General features: G+C 35.4%; 2 protein-coding genes across 3 annotated transcripts; one reads left to right on the top strand and one right to left on the bottom strand.

The window, feature by feature from the left end:
* Positions 1–2,556: 2,556 nt before the first annotated feature.
* Positions 2,557–6,016, top strand: LOC124821592 (transcription factor bHLH121). 2 transcript variants are annotated; one of them, XM_088114722.1, is made up of 5 exons: positions 2,557–2,680; positions 3,600–3,715; positions 4,642–4,769; positions 4,851–5,318; positions 5,479–6,016. In XM_088114722.1, the coding sequence occupies exons 2-5, from the start codon at positions 3,616–3,618 to the stop codon at positions 5,632–5,634; spliced, it is 852 nt and encodes a 283-aa protein (XP_087970848.1). In that variant the 5' UTR covers positions 2,557–2,680; positions 3,600–3,615; the 3' UTR covers positions 5,635–6,016. The 2 variants fall into 2 exon arrangements, with proteins under 2 accessions (XP_087970848.1, XP_087970849.1); XM_088114723.1 differs by lacking the exon at positions 2,557–2,680 and adding an exon at positions 2,701–2,722.
* Positions 6,017–10,318: 4,302 nt separating this feature from the next.
* LOC148200897 (uncharacterized) lies at positions 10,319–10,978 on the bottom strand. The gene has a single exon (XM_088113076.1). It carries the CDS (start codon positions 10,976–10,978, stop codon positions 10,319–10,321), a length of 660 nt encoding a protein of 219 aa, XP_087969202.1.
* Positions 10,979–23,068: the final 12,090 nt, after the last annotated feature.

Below are 23,068 nucleotides of genomic sequence, written 5' to 3'. Positions count from 1 at the left end.
AGAAATAGAGCCACCCGACTTGGACAACGCTTCGCCGGAGACAATGGAGGCACGACGACACGATGGTGGACGCACGGAGAAGACAACAATGGTGCCTTGGTGGTGGAGGCTCGCCCAGAAACGGTGGTCGCCACGGAGAAGAGAAAGCATAGGGAGGTGTTGAATCAGAACTGTAAACCCTTCTATTTTACAGTGCAGTAGAAGAAAGCAAAGCAATACTGCCTCGGTTTTACGACTAACCGAGGCCTAAACAGCTTAAATAAATTTCAAAATAAAGTTATATGCTTCGGCTGGCTTCCAAACAGAAGTAGTAGAGCGTTTCGGCATCGGTTCGGGGAAAACCGAAGCAGTCTATGTGGACAAAATGCATTGACACAGACATTTGTCAGATGAAAAGCCTAAACACACAGACGTTTACGCTTCGGTTAGCTGCTATAACCGAGGTCATATCGGGTTTAGGCATCGGTTCTGTGTGGAGCCGAGGCGATATCCCCAGTCAGTCTGACTTGCAGAGGTTGGTTGAGTGGCAGAGAGTTTTATGCCTCGGGTGGCTAAGACAATCGAGGTCATAGCGTGTTTCGGCACCGGTTCTCTGTGGAGCCGAGGCGATAGCCCCTTGACGGAAGGCTAGTCAATTTGACTTGTAGAGGGTGGTTGAGTGACAGAGAGTTTTATGCCTCGGGTGGCTAAATCAACCGAGGTAGTATCACTTTTAGTCACCAGTTCTCCAACAACCAAAGCATATAAGTTCCCGTTAATTACAAAAAAGCCACCGCATTTTAATATGCTTCGGTTTTTGAAAAACCGAAGCATATTGGACGCCTTTAAAAATTGTTTTTTTACTAGTGACAATAAAAGTTTAAGATCAAGCCAAAATGGTGTTTTGATCTTTGATCACGCACCAAACAACTATGATTGTTTGAAAAACTTTGAAAAGTTTATAATTGAAGAAAAAGTAGAAGATTCTTGTTGCTACATATGTCTTGAGGAATTTGCAATTGGATTAAGAGCAATTTGCATACCTCACCCATGTTCTCATATCTTTCATCACCATTGCATCACAAAATGGCTCGACATCAATCACACTAGTTTTTTTTTTTTTGTATAGTTTTTCAATCTACAATATTTGTATTTAGGTTTTGCATTATCAATTTCTAATATTTTATAAGTTCTAATATCTATTGATCTCACTACTTTAAAAAACAATCAACAATGACATTGTGCTACTCTTTTAGTATATTATAATGCAAATCTTAGTGAGGAGTCCACATTAATTCTATTAGATTTATGCTCATTTCTAATATTTTCTCCATTATTTATTTCAATACATTCCGGAAGTTGATTTCTGAAAAAGTTAACATGATCAAAAGTTTACATATTTTCTGATATTTTATGCAAAAGTAGAAAGTAAAAAACAAAAAAAAATAATGCAAATCTTGGTGAGGAGTCAACATTAATTCTATTAGATTTATGCCCATTTCTAATATTTTCACCATTATTTATTTCAATACATTCGAGAAGTTGATTTATGAAAAAGTTAATATGATCAAAAGTTTACATAATTTCTGATATTTTTGTGTGCAAGTGTAGAAAGTAGAAAACAAAAAAAAAAATTAGCTATAGTATAAATGGATTGTTCTTAACTATCTTATAATAACCTATCATTTGCAAAAATAATATTTTCACAACCATTCAAGAAGATTTTATGAAACGTTCGATTAAGAAATACAAAATTTATAATCTTTTTTTTTTTAAAATGTTTTGTTGGAAAATCATTTTAGAACCTTTTAGATTTCAGAAAGAAAAAAAATGGATTATGGAAAGAACTGTTCAAAAAAAATTATAAATATTTTGTTGGTTTTGAACTTCCTATTTATTGGTCGAACATTCTGAAATGTATTTATAATTTATTTATTTATAACAAACAAATATTATGGAATGATGAATTAGAAGATCAATTCTAAAATATATATAATTTGGAAACATTATTTGAATTTTTCATTTATAAATATACTTTTCTATAATATTTCTAGATTCTGCTATCATAGATCTTTCAGTACTTTCTGAAAAAAAAAAGTTATTTTGAAAAATAAAATTTTTAAAATATGAATTTCAACCTGTATAACAAAGGAGTGGCACAAAAGAACAAAACATTTTCATAAAAAATTGAGAAACATAATGTATATATCAAAATTTACATTAAGTATCAACTGATAAAATAAGTTTATGTTTACATACAATAAATAATACTATTTTTTAAATTGCATTCTTCTCGTTTTAGAAAATTCAAATCTGTACAAAAATTACTTATAATTATTTTTATCACAAGAATATTAGTGTGAAGCATTTTACACTTTTCTTTTAAAATCTAGAATCTTGTAAAAAAAATAACATGATTCAATCTACTTATAAATTATTATTTAACTAATTATTATGAATTATGGAAATTATTTTGTCTGATTATGTTGAACATGCATGCTCTTCTGATTTCAAGAGAGATGAATGGTAAAATACGACATCATGATCGGTCGTTTTACTGCAACTAAACGAAAAGTATGCATGTCGTTTTGCCTTTCCTTTCTTTTGAGAAGGTGTAGTTTCTTAATAGAACACCTCCCAAGGTGTGTGAGCAAATATTGAAGATAAGAATCAGTGACACAGAAAAAACGAACACGAACGGGTAAAATCCCTAATCCTTCTTTCATTCCTCATATTACCTCTTGTAAGTCATTTCCATCAACTGAAGCTTTTCTTTTCCAACTCTGGGCTCAAATTTTTGTTTTATTATTTTTTCCCCTTTGAAATTTTTCATCTTTATTGTAAAATTAACATGGGTTTTGGTCTTGGGTCCTGTTGCTATTCACTTTTTCTGATTTTCGATTTTGTAAAAAAGAAATTTTAGGGTTTTTACCCAGTTGTGGTAATTGTAGTCTCTGCATGCTTTCATTCAATACTATTGAGCTTCTGCTGGCATGCAATTACATCGTATGAGTATGCATCAATTCTTTGTCACGTGACAGATGCCAGAAGCCAAGTCACGTCATGATGTTGGACTGTCTCTGCTCTGAATAGAAATTATAGTTTTTGGACTGTAAACTATAGTTGCGTTCAATCCAACAATTAATATCAGTTCTCATTGTTCTATTCACAATATTTGGACTTTTTCATGGAAAAATCAGTCTAAACATGTCATGGCTTAAAAACTGGTTTCAGAGTGATTGATAGGTTAAAGACTGATTTTGGATGTAACCTGGTCCAAAACCAGTTTTATCTGCTAATTGAATCATATTATTGGCTTGCATTGGTTTAATTAGTAATTCGTAAGTTGGGTTACTTGGCCAGAGCAACACAAGTTTTATGTTGAAATGAAGGGGAATGAGCTTGCAGTTATTGCAGTTAATTAAATACCTTAATCTTAAATGTGTTACCATAAAATTGTTTAGTAACGAATTTTTGAAATGACAATAATCACCCCTTTGCAGTAATTGAAATGCATGCTTTTGACAGTTTTGGTTTTTTATTCTCCAAAGCTGAAATCAATGATCTAAGTACTGATTAATTTTTTTCTGCCTTTTGGAACATATTATCTACTGCCAAAGGCTTGAAGTTGAACCAATGGATTGTTCAGCTGCAAGAAAGACTCAAAAGGCTGACCGAGAAAAGTTAAGGAGGGATCGACTCAATGAGCAGTTTGTAGAACTGGGTAACGTTTTAGGTAAATCAAGTTTCACCTTTTCACATTGGAAATTTAATTGATACTAGCATTTCTGTAGTACTGGTAAGGGAATTAACAAAAAGAAGTTCGGATTACAATTGAAAATTACTGAATAATATGGATGTTAAAAATGAGTGAAACAGTATTAGAAAAGCAGTATTTCCTCTGTCCGATGGCTACAAACTTCCTGAACCTGCCTGATACTACTGTATACCCTCTTCGTACCTTTAATTTTCACCTTCCTTTTCTGGTTCCAGCACCAACCTATCCGATGAAAAATAATAAAAAAGCGAGTATACTATTGAAAATGTTATATTTATTCTCTGCCTTTTATATTACTTAAAACCATTTTGGTTCTTTATCCTCCACCCCTTTTCTCCCCTACACCTGCGTGCCTATAGAAAGTAAGCTGTGTGAAGCTTAAAATTTCATGTTTTAGATTGATTTATTATTTGCATTGTGAACTATTTTGCAGAGCAGTCATGCAGTATTTGTTTTAGAACTATTACAGCAAAATTAGGTCTTTTGATTTTAGACTAAGGGCAATTGATGTTTTTGAATTATCATAACATTTTGAATGGATTGTTCTGGTTTTCCTTTCCTTGACTGGTGTCTTTATGTGTCCTTAAAGTACTTTAATACTGCAGTTGTCAGGTTTTCTTTTGAAAAAGGGATTTTTCCTTTTATTTTCGTATTTGTATGATTTAATTTAGTTTTTTTAATTAACCTGATTATAGTTTTGATTATTTTAAACCACTTGTAGCATGCAGCAGATGTTAACAAGAGGATTTACAAATGCTGATATTTTGTATCAAATACCTGTTATTTCTTTGGAATGTATTCATGTGTTTTCCATTTAATGTTAAAAGCTGATAAAACAATAAATCTCTTAAATCACTCTCTGCTGTGGAGATTCTGAAATGCAGACCCTGACAGGCCCAAAAATGACAAAGCAACCATTCTAAGTGATACAATTCAATTGCTGAAGGACCTTACTTCTCAAGTTGGTAAACTCAAAGAAGAATATGCTACACTAAATGAAGAATCTCGTGAGGTAATCTGTTTATTTGATAAATTGCCTGTCTTGATACTTTTGGGACTAATGAAAATAATTAAGATATCATTCCATTTTTAGTTGACTCAGGAGAAAAATGATCTCAGAGAAGAAAAGGCTTCTCTTAAATCGGATATTGACAACTTGAATAATCAGTATCAGCAGCAGCTCAGGACTATATTTCCATGGACTGCAATGGATCATTCAGTTGTCATGGCTCCACCATCATATCCCTTTCCAATGCCAGTGGCAGTACCTCCTGGTTCAATCCCCATGCAGCCATTCCCCTACTTTACTAATCAACATCCTGCAGTCATCTCTAATCCCCATTCAACTTTTGTTCCTTATTTAGCCCCCAATACCATTGTTGAACAACAATCCACCCAGTACGTTTCACCTCCACTTCATCCAGGCTGTCGGTCCAATGTGTCTGAAAAACCAGAGTCCAAAAGCAAATCATCCAGGGAGAGCAAGGCTGAAAAGAACGAGGATTCTAATGATGTCACTACAGACCTTCAGTTGAAGACTCCTGGGTCTTCTGCAGATCAGGTTAGTGTTGTTTGCTAAGGAAACTTTGCAACTGATAAATAGCTGTGATCATGGTTCTAAATTGCAGTTGCAAATCCAATCCGGGAGGCATTGCAATAGCAATGCTGCAGACAGCAATTTATCATCGGATTCAGGTTTTGTTTGTGTACATGTTTTGCAGGATTTATCATCCGGACAAAGGAAATCTGGGAAGTTGTCAAGAAGGGAAAGCAGCTGCTGCTCGGAAGGGAATACATTAGGTAGGTGTTCTTCTTCTCATAGCGCTCAGGATAGCTCATCAAGCAGTGCAGTTGCAAGCAGAAAGGATAATGAATGAGAAATTATGCAATTTAGTGAAGCTCTTGTGCATTTGAAGCCACAATGAAGATTTTCATCCTGCATCTGCTGCAACTCTGGAGGGTACAAGTCATTCGGTTCTTATCCCAAAATAATTCACTTCTGTTATCTCTTCCTTAGTAAGAATTTGGTCTGAGTAGGTTTTAAATGTTTAAGCATAAACTTCTCTTTCCGTGGGAAAACTTGAAATTTCAGCTGGAAAACCTCCAAGTTGACCAGTGGGGTTATCTAACGTGTAAGTTTGTAAATTCTTTCAGTGGTTAGAATTTCATGATTCGATACAATTCAACAAGCTAACCATTTGTATCTTGTAATGAATTGCCAGTGGCTTTGAATTGCACAATGCTTAATTGATTAACTGATATCAATGCAATTTCATATAACTAGTACAAATCACTCGAGTCTGGAACTCATTATTTTCTTTTGGTAATTCTCATAAATGAAGAGACGCTCACGTTTCATCATTCCATTGTTTTGTTCATTCTTGTGAAGCCGGGGTGTTTTAACAGTTATTTTACTTGCTCTGCATTTCATTTGACTATTTCATTGGTCTATTTTTATACTTGTAGAATCGAGATTTCACTCATAATATGAACCTTATTTGGCATGAACCTCACAACATCATGTGGCTTGGCTCCTAAAGACAGTAAAAATGGAAGAGGAATTTGAGTTGAGAACACTGAATTGTCCAATGTCTGCAATGTGAGTGCCCTTGGGATGAACTAACCTGTCCTTCACCACAAACAATCTTAGAAAGGCTCATCTTGTTACGAGAAAAGAAAGGATAAAAATTGTATTTTTTATTCCATAATCACGAGAGAGTACAATTTACATACATATAATTGTTTGAAACAATATATAAACGGAATATAAATATAAAAATAGAATATAAATATATGAATATAAATGTACAAATATGAACGAAAAATAAATTAAATCCAATATCCCCCTCAAGCTGCAGCATATATATCCTTAATGCTCAGCTTGGACAACAAAAATTGAAATTGTGTTGGATGCAAAGCTTTAGTATGAATGTCTGCAAGTTGTGCTGAAGTAGGAATGGACAGGAGCTTAATTACACCAGTTTGAACTTTATCTTTTATGAGATGACAATCAATTTCAATATGCTTTGTCCTTTCATGCATGGCTGGATTCTGTGCAATTTGTATAGCAGATTGATTGTCACAAAACAGAGGAACTGGTTGTAGTAGAGGTTGTTTCAAATCATGGAGCAAATACATAAGCCATTGAATTTCACATGTTGTGGATGCTAAAGCTCTATATTCTACTTCGGTTGATGATCTAGATATAGTACCTTGCTTCTCGGATTTCCAGCTGATTAATGATGCACCATAGAACACATTAAAATCAGTCACAGACCTTCTAGTGTCAGGCCAAGCAACCCAATTAGAATCATTAAAAGCCTTGAGAGCATGTTCTGTGTTGGAGGGAAAGAATAATCCTTGTCCTGGATTGCTCTTGATATATCTCAGGATTCTTATTGCTGTTGCATAGTGATCTTCCAAAGGATTGGAAAGAAATTGACTGACAGTACTAACAGCGAAACATAAATCTGGTCTTGTGTTGGTTAGATATAGTAACGTGCCAAGAAGTCTTTTATAGGCCTGCATATCTGAATTTCCCTTTTGTCTTGGAAAATTTTTTCCCTGGCTGTATGGGAGTAGAAACAGGTTGACATTCCAACAATCCTGCATCTTCTAGTAACTCTAGAGCATACTTCCTTTGTGACAAATTAATGCCCTGATGAGATCTTGCAATTTCTAAGCCTAGAAAATACTTGAGTTGGCCTAAGTCTTTAATCTTGAACTTTGCATTCAATAGAGCCTTCACAGTTTGGATTTCCTGGATGTCATCACCTGCCAAAACTATATCATCTACATAAACAAGTAAGATGGTAATATGAGCATAATCACTTTTGACAAAAAGTGAATAATCTGATTTTGATTGTATGTAGTCCAAAGAAAGTAAAGTACTTGTCAACTTGTAATTTCATTATCTAAAAGCTTGTTTGAGTCCATATAAAGACTTCAACAACTTGCAAACTTGTCCTGGTTTTTCAGTTTTATAACCAAGAGGAAGAGACATGTATACTTTTTCATCTAGATCCCCATGTAAAAAGACATTAGTTACATCTAGTTGATGTAAATACCAATGTTTGGAAGCTACTAAAGTCAGAACCAATCTTACTGTTGTGAGTTTGACAACAGGTGAAAAAGTCTCAAAGTAATCTAAACCTTGTTGTTGTGTGTAGCCTTTGGCTACTAACCTTGCTTTGTATCGTTCAATACTCCCATCAACATGCCTCTTTATTTTCTATACCCATTTACATCTGATAGGTTGCTTTCCATTAGGTAGATCAATCAAAACCCAAGTTTTGGTATTTTCTAAAGATGCAATTTCTTGATCCATGACATTTCTCCAACAATCATATTTGATGGCTTGGTTATAGGTTTTAGGTTCATTAACTTGGGAAAGATTAAGGACATATGATTTATGAAGAGATGATAATGCATCATATGATAGATATGAAGAGATAGGATATAAGGTACCTGTGAATGACTGAGTGGCGGAAGAAGTAGATAACATGTTGCAATGATAGTCCTGCAAATAAGATGGTGTATGTTTTGGCCTGGTTGATTTTCTTTGTGGAGTAGCAGTGACAGGTTCAACAGAAACAAGCTGAGAAGAGAAAATAACAGGGTTGGAAACCATAGAAGGAGGAGATGTAAGTGGTAAAAAGGGTTGATCAGTAACTTCTGAGAAAAGAGGTGATGGAGGTGAAATAATTTTGATGACAAAATCCAAGAAATTTTGTGTATCAATAGGTGAGTGCTTGTCACTAGTAAGAAAAGGAAATATATTTTCATAAAATACTACATTCCTTGATAGAATATTTTTCCTAGAGTTGAAATCTAACAAAAGGTAGCCTTTCACTCCTGTTTTAAAACCCAGTAAAACACATTTTCTTGCACGAGGTTGAAATTTTGTTCTATGAGTTTGAAGAGTTGAAGCATAGCAAAGTAAGCTAAAAACTCGTAAGTAAGTATGTCAGGTTTAACATTGTGTAACAGCTGAGATGGAGAAAAATATGCCAAAACTTTGGAAGGTAAAATATTAATGAGTTGCACAACATAACGAACAACAAAAGACCAAAAAATTATGGGCAAATGGGATTGAAACATCAAAGATCTAGCAACATTGAGAATGTGTTGATGTTTTCTCTCAACGACTCCATTTTGTTGAGGTGTTTCAACTCAAGATAATTGATGTTGTATCCCTTTTTGTCTATAAAAATCTGTCATTGCAAACTCATTACCATTATCTAATCTAACAACTTTTACATCAATGCCAAATTGTGATTTTATATAAGAAACAAAGCCAAAAAGTTGTGATCTTGTATCTGATTTACTTGCCATTAATTTAATCCATGTGTATCTAGACATATCATCCACTATAGTTAAGAAATATTTGAAACCATCAACATAAGAAGTACTATAGGGACCCCAAATATCAACATGAATTAAATCAAAAGGAGCTTTTGAAACAGTAGTACTTAATTGAAAAGGAAATTTTCTTTGCTTAGAATAATGACAAGCATCACAATGAGTGTATTTTGTATTAGGTAAAGTGGCATACATATTCGTAATTTGGTATAACAAGAAAAAGAAGGATGTCCTAGTCTATAGTGCCAAATATCTATAGAGTTATGTCTTATTGTAGAACAAGTAATAGAATTCTCAGAAGTAATAGCAGCTGGTGAACCAAGGGGTGTGGGTGCAGGAACTATCATGACATATAAGCCATCTCTTTCTTCAGCTTTCCCAATCATCTGCAGGGTTGACTTGTCCTGTATTTCATAGGAAAATTCAGAAATGTTAAGTTTACAAGATAGAGATTTAGTTAACTTTGTGACTGAAATAAGATTGACAGAAAAATTAGGAACAAATAAGACATTATGTAAAGTAAGGTGTGGGCTAAGTGAAACTGTGCCAGAAAAATGAGCAAATGAAGAGTTCTTGTTGGGTAGTAATACTGTAATTGGTGAGATTCTATGATAAGATATAAAATGAGACAAAAAAATTGGATATATGATCAGTAACACCTATGTCTAGAATTGGGAATAGATATTACCTTGAGTCTGAGAAGAAGTGGAAGCATTATGAGAGCTCACTAGATTGGTAGAATGTGGGACTGTGCTATTATATTGAGGAAGAAATGCCAATAGACCATGAATTTGCTCTTGAGAAAGTCCCAGAGTTGAGGAATGTGACTGTGCCGGAGAATTATTATAAGAAGGAATACTATAGAAGAATCTGTTGTAACATTGTGGACTCTTTTGGATTTGAGATCGGGTGGTAATCCATGTATTAGAGAGCAAGTATCAACGGTGTGGTTTGTCCTGCCACAGTGAGTGCATTGTCGAGGTGCACCAAACCTTCCCCCTGAGGAACGAGCCTAAGAACCTTGATAACGAGCCTAAGAACCTTGATATGAAGATCTTCCCCGGCCATAATCATTGGCAGGAGAAGGTTTACCTCTGCCATTGAAGGTAGAAAAAGAAGGTTTAGATTGAGAAACTTGTGACGCTATGACTGGAGGTTGAGAAAGAATTCCTTATTGTAATATTCGCTCATGTTGAATTATCATCGAAAAAATTTTGGGTAAAAAGGCAAGGGATCCATGAGAAGGATCTGAGAGCGAACAATAGAGTAATTATCATTCAAGCCTCTAAGAAAATAAAGAATACAATCATTTTCACGATATTCCTTCATTGTCTTAGAAACAACACAACAAGAAGTAGAAGATTGGCATTCAGGAATAGGGCGAAAATTGCAAAGTTCAGCCCAGAGAATCTTCATTTTAGTGTAATATGCAGTAACCCTTAGGTTAGATTGATGCATTGAATAAAGATCTTGATGCAATTGTGAAATTCGAACATAATCACCTTGGAAGAAACGATCTTTGAAATCCTTCCCTGCCGCAGCGGCAGAGTCAATCCAGATAATACTTGTAGCAATCTCATGAGAAACAGAATGATTGATCCAAGATAAAACTAGATTATTGCAACGCTTCCATGCTGGAACCAATGGATCTGTATCAGCTGGACAAGGAATGGAACCATCAACAAAGCCAAATTTATTCTTCATTTGTAGTGTCATAAACATCGAGCGAGCCCATCCATGATAATTGTGCCATTCAAGAATCGAGGAAACAAGCATCAGTGAAGGATTCTCGTTAGGGTGAATGTAATAGTCGTGTGTTGTATCTTGCAACGATGCGAGAGTAACAGAGGGAACAACCATAGAAAGAGAAGAAAAAGGCAGAAAAGCCAAGAACGAAAGGTAGAAGATGAAGATCTGGGCAGGAAAAGAATTGGTTGCAGAAGAACGTGATAAAGAATTAATTTTCTTATGATAAGTTAAGAAAAGAAAGGATAGAAATTGTATTTCTTATTCCATAATCAGGAGAGAATACAATTTTTGTATATATAATTGTTTGAAACAATATATAAACGGAATATAAATATAAAAATAGAATATAAATATATGAACATAAATGCACAAATAAGAACGGAAAATAAATTAAATCAAAAAAAAAACATTAGTTTCAAAATATTTTTGTATTATTGAGTGAATAATTATGTGAGTCTAACTAATGAGTAAAAATTAGTGAACAAGAGTGGCTATAATTTCACCCAATGAAGGTCTAAGTTGTGTTTTGTATGCATGATTTTGTTTTAAGGAAGTCTATCATAATCAAGGACGACACCTTTGAAGATGAAGTTGTTGAAACAGCGAACCACTCCATATTACGGGTCATAGCAACTTTAAGATTATGTTTAATTAATCAATTTCTTATTAACGTGAAGACAGAAATTGTCAATTAAGTGTAATAATTTCTTTGAGAATAATTTTAACTAAAATTCATAACTTCTATCAAAAGTTAATTTAAACTAAAATTGTCATTGAATGTGATTCTTTTAAAATAATTTCAACTAAAATTATTATTAATTTAAGCTAAAGTTGTCATTCGATTTGACAATTTCTTTGATAATATTTAATTAAAATTTTCATGTTTAACCTTTTACTTATTATAATTTTTCTAATCACGGTTATATTTGTTGTCTTTCAACAATTTACATCTAACAATTAAATCTGTCAAGAGATTTTCAAAAAATAAAAAATTGTCACACCCAATTCGCAATTAGATACTACAAATTTATAACAAATATAAAGAAACGAAAGCTGCCATTGTCTATGACTTCAATTTATAACAAATAAAATTAAACCAAAGTTGTTGTTATTTATGATAATTTCAGTTCAAAACAATTTCAATTAATACAAAAATCACCCTAAGTTATGAAGATTTCTTCTGTAGTTTATTTCAAAAGCACTCTTTGCAAATTAGTTTATTTTTTAATCAAATGTTCAATTAAAAATTAAGTCTTCTGTAGGACTTTGCATGCATTTTAATCTTTTTAGGTTATTCTTGATACTACTAAACAAAGAGAATATTGTTGTCCTTCTATTTGGTGGTAAAAATTGTCTTAGATCGGTCTAACATATTGTTAACAAGGCCAAACAATGGCAGTTGTTAAAGTGAAAAGAGATTAAGAGTAAAAACAATGGTAAAATAATATTTTAATGGCTAAATAATCTCAAAACATAACCATAGGACATAATTGTTGGACTACGCACACACTTAAAAACTAAATCAATATTTTATTCTCTCGTATTAAATAAACAAGGTCTCACATTTAAGAACCGAAATAGTTATAATCTTAATAAGAAGAAATATAGTTTGATACGATGATAATTTGTTGTAAGTTAATTTTTTTAATGTTCTTAATTGTTTCCAGAAACATATTTTAGGATCTATGATTCTAACACACTAACATACATATTAATCTTGATCTATAATAAGAATGTGTTTATCAATCACGCTCTTCAAACATTTTTTTTCTCAATCTATATCTGTCTTTCTTTTCTCCTCTAACACTTTCTTGATACCACATTGTTACTATAGGCTCGAGTCTGACCGATCGGTAAGGGCCACAGAGAGTCGAGCGGTATACGTTTAAGAAAACGTTTTAGAGCCGCTCGGTCTAGATAACCGTTGAGCACAGTTAAGGCACAATAAATGTGACAACGACTACCGTTAAACAATTACGGTTTGCATTAACGACCATTAAGAAGTAAATTAATTGGTCAGATTCCTTTAAACTCTATAAATAAGGGTTTAGGTTCGACGTAAATTCACGTTTTACTCATTACTAAATTATAAAGGCCTACAAAGAAAAATTCTGACTTGAGCGTCGGAGTGTCTTCTGAAGGTCGTCTCTCATTCGGTGTTCGGATAACTAGAGCTTGGAGAGGTAGAACGCTTGGCCTCGACAGCAAAATGCTAGGCAGTGACAGGAGGACGTTCGGCATTATCCTCGTCCCATTTCAGCAGAATCATTTTGGTGCCCACCGTGGGACTGAGGATTTTCGAAGACACCCTAGCAAGACCATAAGGATGACTCAAGAACCAGCGACGTTTATACAGGAGATGCAGAGGAGGATGGAAGCCATGCAGGCTGAAATTGAAACTCTAAGGGTCGAGCGGGATGCAGCACGTAGAGACCGTGACTCAGGACGGAGGGCCCCGTCCGGTCAAAGGTCGGCTGCACCCACTCGGATGCCCATAGTGGAATTCCCAGACTCTGATCAGGAAGGCAGGGGACCCGGAGGAGCACCTGAGGTCATTTGCTGATGCCATGACAATCTATTCACCCAGTGAAAGATTTTGGTGCAAAGTTTTTTCCTTGTCAGTTAAAGGAGAAGCTTTGAAATGGTTTCACTCTCTTCGTCCCAAGACCATTGATAGTTTTGTGACTTTGAGACGTTTGTTTGAACGACAGTTTGCTTCCATTAAGACGCAAGACCTTACCTACATGGAGCTTACTAAAATCAAACAGGGAAGAGAGGAAGACCTAAGGGACTACATGGTTCGGTTCAACCAGACCGCACGACATGTGAAGGGTGTTGGCAAGAAGTTCATCATCAGCACCCTGTCAATAGCCTTAAGGTCGTCCTCCTTTGCAGATAGCCTATTTACTCAGTCACCTTCAACCATAGGAGAAGTGCAGGAAAGGGTCGTTGAGTTCATTCGAATCAGGGAGATGCGAGTTGTCCAAAAAAGGCACCATGAAGAGAATGATTCACCCTCGGCAGGCCAGGAGCGAAACGAGGGCAAGCGAGCATGCACGCAGGACCGAACGGCTTACCTGTGGACCGAACGACATAGTTGTAGCAAGAATAGATCTAAGCTTTCTATTTGCTTTTTTCCAGTTTAAAAAGTGTGATGTAATTTGCAGATCTGATATTACTATCAAATGATTTCCATCGAAATTTTGAGCAAGTTTTTTCAATCGTTCGACCAAAGGAAAAGGTTCTAAAAAGAACTTCAATCAACCGTTTGGCTCAAAGAAAGGGTTCTAAAAAGAACTAAGAAAACTCTTATCAACCGCTCACATTGGCATCTTCAACCTAGGGAACATTTTCAAGTGAAATCCTAGTGTCGACCAAACGGTGCGGAACACTCCTTGTGAACTCTCTCACCTTCATCTTAGAGCACGCTTCAAGTGAACTCCTAAGATCTAAACCGAACGGTGAGGAACGCTTCTCGTGAACTCTCACCTTGCTCTTAGGGCACGCTCTTAGTGAACTCCTAAGATCTAAACCAAACGGTGAGGAACGATCCTCATGAACTCTCACCTGGATCTTAGGGCACGCTCCAAGTGAACTCTTAAGATCTAAACCGAACGGTGAGGAATGCTCCTAGTGAACTCTCACCTTGATCTTAGGGAATGATCCAAGTGAAACCCTAAGATTTAAACAGCTCGGTTGTGAACGCTTCTGTAACTCTCACCCGAGCATCTTCGATCTTGGGAAAGTTCTAAACGAACTCCTAGATCCCCCGCTCGGTAAGGAACGTTTCTGTAGTGCACCCAAGCGTCTTCAATGTAGATCGTTCATACTCCTCGATCTCCCGTTCGGTGACCGATGATCCTTGTGAACTCTCACCATTATCTTAGGGCGCGCTCCTAGTGAACTCCTAAGATCTAAACCGAACGATGAGGAACGCTCCTTGTGAACTCCCACCTTGATCTTAGGGCACGCTCCTAGTGAACTTCTAAGATCTAAACCGAATGGTGAGGAACGCTCCTCGTGAACTCTCACCTTGATCTTAGGGCACGCTCCTAGTGAACTCCTAAGATCTAAACCGAACACTGAGGAACGCTCTTCGTGAATTCGCACCTTGATCTTAGGGCACGCTCCAAGTGAACTCTTAAGATCTAAACCGAACGATGAGAAACGCTCCTCGTGAACTCTCACCTTGATCTTAGAGCACATTCCTAGTGAACTCCTAAGATCTAAACCGAACGGTGAGGAACGCTCCTCGTGAACTCTCACCTTGATCTTAGGGAATCATCCAAGTGAAACCCTAAGATCTAAACAGCTCGGTTGTGAACGCTTCTGTAACTCTCACCCGAAAATCTTTAATCTTGGGAAAGTTCTAAACGAACTCCTAAATCCCCCGCTCGGTAAAGAACATTTTTGTAGTGCACCCGAGTGTCTTCAATGTAGATAGTTTGGACTCCTCGATCTTTCGTTCGGTGAGCGATGCTTCTATGGCTCTCACCTTAGCATTTTTTGACTTAGGGAACTCCTAGTGTAAAAATCGCTCGGTCGGTAAGGAACGCATGTTTTTGGATGAATCGTCGTGACCCTTGAAAACTTAGGTAAAATCTTGTGTCAATTGACATAACTTGATAAACCCGACGCAATATCAGATTTTGCTAGGGCTTGGGGGCCTTATGTTACTATGGCTCATATCCGACCGAACGGTAAAGGAGTAGGAAAGTCTCTACGTCACTTTGGGTTCATATACTAACGATCGGTTAAAATGACATAGACCCTTAGGAACCGAACGATCAACTTGCAGGAGAAACCCTCTCAATCGTTCGGTCCCGACTATTGATTGGTACTAGACAGAGTGTAACGCAGCGGAATAAAGCTTAGAGTAGCACAAAGCGTGTTCGGTCACCTTTTTAAAATAAATTTGTCTGTTTTTAGAAAATCAATTTTCTTTCAGAAAATTTATCGAATAGTTGATATGCGTAAAAGATAAAAAATGTAGGGAATAGAAAATGACACAAGTAATTTTTATACTGGTTCGATTCAACAGAATCTACATCCAGTTGTTAATCACTATAAAAAGTGATTATCAGTTCCACTAAAAAGATGTTTCACAGATTACAACAAATAGTGAATAAAACAGATAAATAAACCTTCCTTCGACGAACGAACCGGAAGAAGAACACTCTGCCAACTCGAAGAGAACCGCTCCAACTATCGACAAATGAAACGCGAGCTTCTCCTATTCACGAGACCAAGCAGAGCACCTTGCTAACTCGAAGAGAGCTTGCTCCGACTATCGACACATGAAACGCAAGCCCCTCCTATTCACGAGACCAAGCAAGGGAACTTGAACTATAGCTTCTGAGAACTTCCTCTAACAAACAGTATTCTACAAGAGCTTCTGTTCAACAACTATCTTCATTTGAACTTCACAGAAACCCAATATATAGCCAGTTGTTCTGAATATCTAAGGTTAAGTCTCAACTGCCATGAATAATCGATTATTGTAAGTGATAATCAATTATTCAAGTACGTTACAGGTTTTTCAAAAAATGTGATAATCGATTATATGAGGTGATAATCGATTATTCCTGGATGAGTTTGTGATAATCGATTATTGTCATTCCATAATCGATTATTGCAGTTAAATATGCAAGTTATACAAAGTTTACAAAACTTTCCTACTATATTTAATTTCTACAAATTGCTTTTAAATAATTCTAATATCTTCTTCAACTAAAACTTCTTGCAGCATCATCAAAACAATTTTCTTCAAGATTTGCCAATACTCCTTATTAGTAACAATCTCCCCCTTTTTTATGATGATCAAAAAATTCAGTTTTAAAAGCAATTTTGGCTTACCTGCAAAACATACAAGCTAACAGGCAACAACAGAGTTAGCAATACCTGTATTAATTTATACTTCTCCCCTTATATTATTCTTCTCCCCCTTTTTGATCATAAGCAAAAAGATTTGATGTAAAAAGCTCCCTCTAAATACGATCGCCCCCTCAATTAAACAAAGTATGCATATAATCAAGAAATCATTTTATTTATGAAAAGAAGGATTACATTATAAGAAGAAACATAAAAGACAGAATTATAACATAGATGAAATAGCAAGCAAACAACAAAACATGCTAACATAAAACCTATATCTAAAACTCAGGACTAGGAGATCTTTCTGGAGGTTGAAGGTTGAGATGATTCTCGATGTTAGATAGGCGAACATCAAGATCAAGAAATTGATCAACTATGTACTCATCAATAGATTGTTGCCACTCATAAATCTCCTCAAAGTGTGTTCTTTGTGCTAGACTCATATCCTCTAATTGCTTAGATAATCTAGCAAAATGTTCTTCCATGGAGAGTGAGGAGGATGAGGGCATGGTAGATGGACCAGCATCAGAAGGAGCAGCAGCACTAACTGGTTCTGTCATATGAGTATCGATGTCATCATCTTCATCTTCATCTTCATCAAGATGGTCATCATCTTTGTGAATGAGAACTCGTCCTCTAGTAATGAATCCCATCTGATGAAAGGTAGTATCTTCAATTTCCGAGCCAACAGCTTGAATGGCTTGGACAAGTTCTCCTTCAACATTTACATCTTTGTACTCCAAAATCCTAAAAATAAGAAGAGCATAGGGAAATTGATAAGAATGGGATTTCTTACCTTTTACCATTGTGTCAGCAATGAGAGCAGGCCAGTCGATGTGTATGTGATTTAGGATCCCATACAGAAGAAGTAGATCCTACTCAGAGCATTGAGCATGATTGGTTGCTCTAGGACATAGTATCCAGACAATCAAGTAGTGAATCATCCTTTCTTCAACCTTGAAACCTCCAACAAGCAATTACCTTCGATTAGTCTATTGTTCAGGGTGACGCAAGAAGGATTGGAAAGTCATCAACCTATTGAAATATTAAAGTCCTAGATGAACTTTTACAACATCATCCCAAATGGTAAGTTGAGCAACGTTGGTCCACACATCATCATCTAAAATTATGCGGACACCCTTTACTTTAGTGGATATAATCCCATCTCGATATCTCAAGTTGAAGTAGAAAACTCTTATGAGATCAGGATAAATGCAACCTTTTTGCTCCACCAGATTTGTGAGTCCTTGAACAGCAAAAAGATCTGGAAATTGAAATCCATAGAAACGGAAAAAATCAAGGCGAATATACTTTACCGCCATGATTCTTCTTTCTTGCCAAGAATTAACATAGTCCGCATGTTTTCCTTGATCTGAAATCCACCCATCAATGGTTGCAGGACGTGGTTAAGAGGAAGAGGATGCTCCAGCAGCTCTGCGGCGATGTCTTCTTGAATCCGCCATGGAGAAAGTTTGAGGAAGTGAGATTTTGAGAAAGTGAATAAAAATGGAGAGGTTTTGAGCTCAAGATTTGATTTCAGCAGTTTCTGGGTGCAAAGAAGTGTCTAATAATCGATTATAGGAGGCTATTTATAAGAAGAATGAAAAAACTAGCCGTTTATGGCCGTTTATAGTCGTTATGGGATGCTCCAACGACTTTATTTTTGAAACTGTCAGCATGATAATCGATTATGGCTCAAGAATCACTGCCTAGAAATTGCATGATAATCGATTATGCTTGATGATAATCGATTATTCGTTCAAAATTTCCCAGATTTGAGTTTTAAGTTTGAATAATTGATTATTGCCTTATTATAATCGATTATAAAGCGTTAATTTTACGAAAATGCGAAAATTTTTATAAGCGTTGATCCTAAGACATGTCTAATACTCCTAACTCTTCTAAGCTCAAAAAATCTATCCTTAGGTAGCGCCTTGGTGAAAATATCAGCTAATTGATGTAAGGTATCAACATATTCAATTTGACAATCCCCCTTTTGAATATGGTCTATCAAGAAATGATGTCTAATCTCAATGTGCTTAGTCCTTGAGTGCATTATGGGATTCTTAGTTAAATTTATAGCACTAGTATTATCACATTTTAAAGGAATATTATCAAGGAAGATATCAAAGTCTTCCAGTTACTGTTTCATCCACCAAATTTGGGCACAACAATTTCCAACAGCAATATATTCAGCTTCAGTGGTAGACAAGGCTACACACGCTTGTTTCTTTGAATTCCAGGATACCAAAGAACAGCCCAGAAAATGACAAGTACCACTAGTACTTTTCCTATCAATTTTATAACCACCATAGTCTGCATCAGAATAACCTATTAAACTAAGTGAAGCATCAGATGGATACCAAAGTCCAAAAGAAGTGGTTCCCTTAAGGTATTTTAAGATTCTCTTGACAACAGTCAAATGAGATTCTTTAGGATTTGCTTGGTATTTAGGATTTGCTTGGTACCTAGCACACACACATACACTTTGCATAATATCTGGTCTACTAGCAGTTAAGTACAATAAAGATCCTATCATGCCTCTAAACATAGTTTCATTTACTCCTTTTCCATATTCATCCTTATCTAAATAGCATGAAGTACCCATAGGTGTACTAGCTTCTTTACACGTATCCATACCAAATTTCTTAAGAATTTCTCTACAATATTTTGTTTGGGAAATAAGAGTACCTCCATTCATCTGTTTTATCTGTAGTCCTAAAAAGAAATTCAGCTCACCCATCATAGACATCTCAAACTCACCTTGCATTATTTTTGCAAATTCTTCACATAAGGAGTCATCAGTTGACCCAAAGATAATATCATCTACATAAACTTGTACAATCAAGATGTGTTTTCCTACTTTCTTTATAAATAAGGTTGAATCAACCTTACCTCTAGAAAAATCATTATCAAGTAAGAAAGTACTAAGTCTTTCATACCAAGACCTAGTGCCTGTTTAAGACCATACAAGGCCTTTTTCAACTTATAAACATGATTAGGAAATTTGAAATCCTCAAAACTAGGAGGTTGACTAACATATACCTCTTCTTTTATGAAACCATTTAAAAACGCACTTTTCACATCCATTTGATACAATTTAAATTTCATCAAAGATGCATATGCAAGCAACAATCTAATTGCTTCTAACCTGACCACTGGTGCATATGTTTCATCATAGTCTATACCTTCCTCTTGACAGTAGCCCTTTGCAACTAGCCTTGCTTTGTTCTTTGTGATGTTTCCATCCTCATCAAGCTTGTTCCTGAATACCCATTTAGTTCCTATGACTTGATAATTATCTTGCTTTGGAATAAGTTCCCAGACTTCATTCCTTTCAAATTGGTTTAGCTCTTCTTGCATAGCAACGCACCACTTATCCTCTTGAAGAGCTTCCTTTATATTCTTGGGTTCTATCTTAGACACAAAAGCTATAGTTAGACAAAAATAATTAAGATTATGTCTAGTAGTTACTCCTTTTGAAATGTCTCCAATGATGTTGTCCAAGGAGAGTCCTCTTGGTTGTTGATAGCTTTTAGAATCAACAGCTTGAGGTGTTTCTTGAAGTTCTGGAGGATAGTTCTCATTTAGATACATCTCTTCAAGAGCTTCCTTCAAATAATCCTCATCACCTGCAATAGGTTTTTTTGACTCAAGAGGGTTTTCCTCAAGGTCCACAATCTCATCAAAGACAACATGCATTGATTCTTCAATTATCAAAGTTCTTCTATTAAATACTCTATATGCTTTATTGGTCAAAGAATATCCTAGGAAAATTGCTTCATCAGATTTTGCATCAAATTTACCTAGATTATCTTTTCCATTATTCAAGACAAAGCATTTTCACCCAAATATTTTTAAGTGAGATACATTTGGTTTTCTACCATTCAACAGTTCATATGGAGTTAATTTCAGAATTGGCCTAATAATCATCTTGTTTAACACATAACAAGCAGTACTAACTGCATCAGCCCAAAAATATTTTGGCACATTAGATTCATTCATAAGGGTTCTAGCTAATTCTTCTAATGATCTATTTTTCCTTTCAACAACACCATTTTGTTGGGGAGTTCTAGGTGCAGAAAAGTTATGTGTTATGCCATATTCTTCACAAAATTTTTCAAAAGATTCATTTTCAAATTCTCCACCATGATCACTTCTCAATGTTTTGATTTTCAAGTCTTTTACATTTTGAATACGTTTGCAAAAGATTTAAAGGCTTTGAAAGCTTCACTTTTCAAATTTAAAAAGAAGGTCCAAGTGAATCTTGTGTAATCATCAACAATTACAAGAGCATAGTAATTTCCACCAAAACTTTTAATTCTAGATGAACCAAATAAGTCCATATGCAAAAGTTCTAAAGGTTTTGATGTTGAAATCATGCTTTTGGATGAAAATGAAGATTTGGTTTGTTTACCTTTTTGACATGCAGTGCATAATTTGTCTTTTTCAAATTTCAGTTTAGGCAAACCAATCACAAGATCTTTTGAAATCAATTTATTCAAATGTTGCATATGAATATGTACAGCTCTTTTATGCCATAGCCAAGGATTTTCTTCTTTAACAACTAAGCATGTTATACTATGATTAGATGCACTTTCAATATCAATCAAATAAATATTGTTATGCCTAACACCTTGCAAAGCAATATCAGTAGAATCTTTAAAGTAAACAGTGCATTTATCACTTTCAAAAGTTATCTTGAGACCTTTATCGCATAATTGACTTATGCTTAAGAGGTTATGCTTGAGGCCTTCAATATATAGCACATCTCTTATAGTCAATGTATTTCCTCCTTCAATGTCTCTGGTACCCATGATTCTACCTTTGTTGTTATCCCCATAAGTCACGAATCCTTGCATTTTCTTCTCAAAAGAGATGAATCTTTTCTTGTCACCGGTCATGTGTCTTGAACATCCACTGTCAAGATACCACAATGACTTCTTTGACTTAGTAGATTCCTACAAAACAAATTAGCAAGAGTTTTAGGTCCCCAATCTAATTATGGGTCCTTGGGGTTAATTCATGCGAGTATAAATCATTTCACAACTTTAACCCATGCATATTTACCATTTGGAACACCAAAATGTTTAATGTTGCATTTGTTTGATGTGTGTCTATGCTTCATACAGTAAAAACAACAAGCATTACTTACTTTGTTTTTAACAAAAGTCCCTTTTCAACCCAAACTCTACGAATTCTTCTTACTTTGGACTTATTTATTTGATGCATATTTCTATTTTCAACACTGCTTCTATTAAGGTTTGTCTTAGCATGTGAATTAGTCTTGGTTTCCTTTGCAAGTAAGTTTTCAAGTATGTCAATATCAAACATATGACTCTTACAAGACAAGCATTCAACAGGTTCAACAATAGCATTTGCAACAGATAATTTTGTTTCTAAAGAACTAACTTTATTTCTTAAGACAACTTCATCATCAAGCAACTTTTCATAATTCAATTTTAATTCATTGTTCTCTTTCTTAAGTTTTTTATGTGCAGCATCAAGTTTTTGTGCAGCATCAAGTTTTTCAGATTCAATCAACAATTCACAAAAGGCCTTTCGCAAGTCTAATTCAGTAGATTCAAAGCTGGAATCACTTACTTGGCTTTCAGTATCTTCTGAGTCAGCCATTAGACAAATATTGGCTTCTTCATCTGAATCATTTGAGCTTGTTGAGCTAGATGCATTGTCTTCCCAAGCTATGTAAGCTTTCTTCTTCTTTGGGAATTTCCTTTCTTTCTTTTCTTCACTTTTCTTGTTCTTTGGACATTCAGTTTTCATGTGCCCTCTTTCTCCATATCCATAGCATTTAACACTTGAAGGAGATTCTTGATTTTCTCTCCTTTCTTTACGAAATTTGTCCTTTCCTTTTGCCTTCATAAACTTGGCAAATTTCTTTATCATAAGGCTCATGTTTTCCTCATCATCAGAATCATCATCTTCAATCCTTTTAGAGTTCTTTCCTTTGGAGGTCTCGGACTTGAAGGCTAGTGTCTTTCTTTTGCCTTGATCTTCTTCAGTCGTCAATCTTCTCAACTCAAGCTCATGCTCACGGAGTTTCCCAAACAAAATTGGCATTGACATTTGAGTGAGATTTTGAGACTCAGAGATGACAGTCACCTTTGGTTGCCACGACCTGTCCAATGATTTCAAAATTTTTACATTCAATTCATCAGTATCAAAAGTCTTACCCAACCCTGTCAAGTGGTTCACTATGTGAGTGAAACGCTTTTGGACATCAGAAATTGTTTCTCCAGGTTGCATTCTGAACATCTCATACTCCTGAATGAGAGTGTTCTTCCTTGCACGTTTCACGTCCTCTGT

The sequence above is a fragment of the Vigna umbellata genome, chromosome 4 (assembly GCF_029865625.1).
Source record: "Vigna umbellata cultivar VRB3 chromosome 4, Vumbellata_1.0, whole genome shotgun sequence".
NCBI lineage: Eukaryota > Viridiplantae > Streptophyta > Magnoliopsida > Fabales > Fabaceae > Vigna > Vigna umbellata.
Note: the sequence above shows the minus strand (reverse complement) of the source record. Positions and strands in the feature narration are given on the sequence as shown.

Bases quoted from the DNA above. Each gene is read 5' to 3' on its own strand.
- LOC124821592 (XM_088114722.1), top strand. From the start codon at position 3,616: ATGGATTGTTCAGCTGCAAGAAAGACTCAAAAGGCTGACCGAGAAAAG. The intron at 4,770-4,850 runs GTAATCTGTTTA...TTCCATTTTTAG, and splicing joins TAAATGAAGAATCTCGTGAG to TTGACTCAGGAGAAAAATGA. The intron at 5,319-5,478 runs GTTAGTGTTGTT...CATGTTTTGCAG, and splicing joins CTGGGTCTTCTGCAGATCAG to GATTTATCATCCGGACAAAG.
- LOC148200897 (XM_088113076.1), bottom strand. From the start codon at position 10,978: ATGGTTGTTCCCTCTGTTACTCTCGCATCGTTGCAAGATACAACACAC.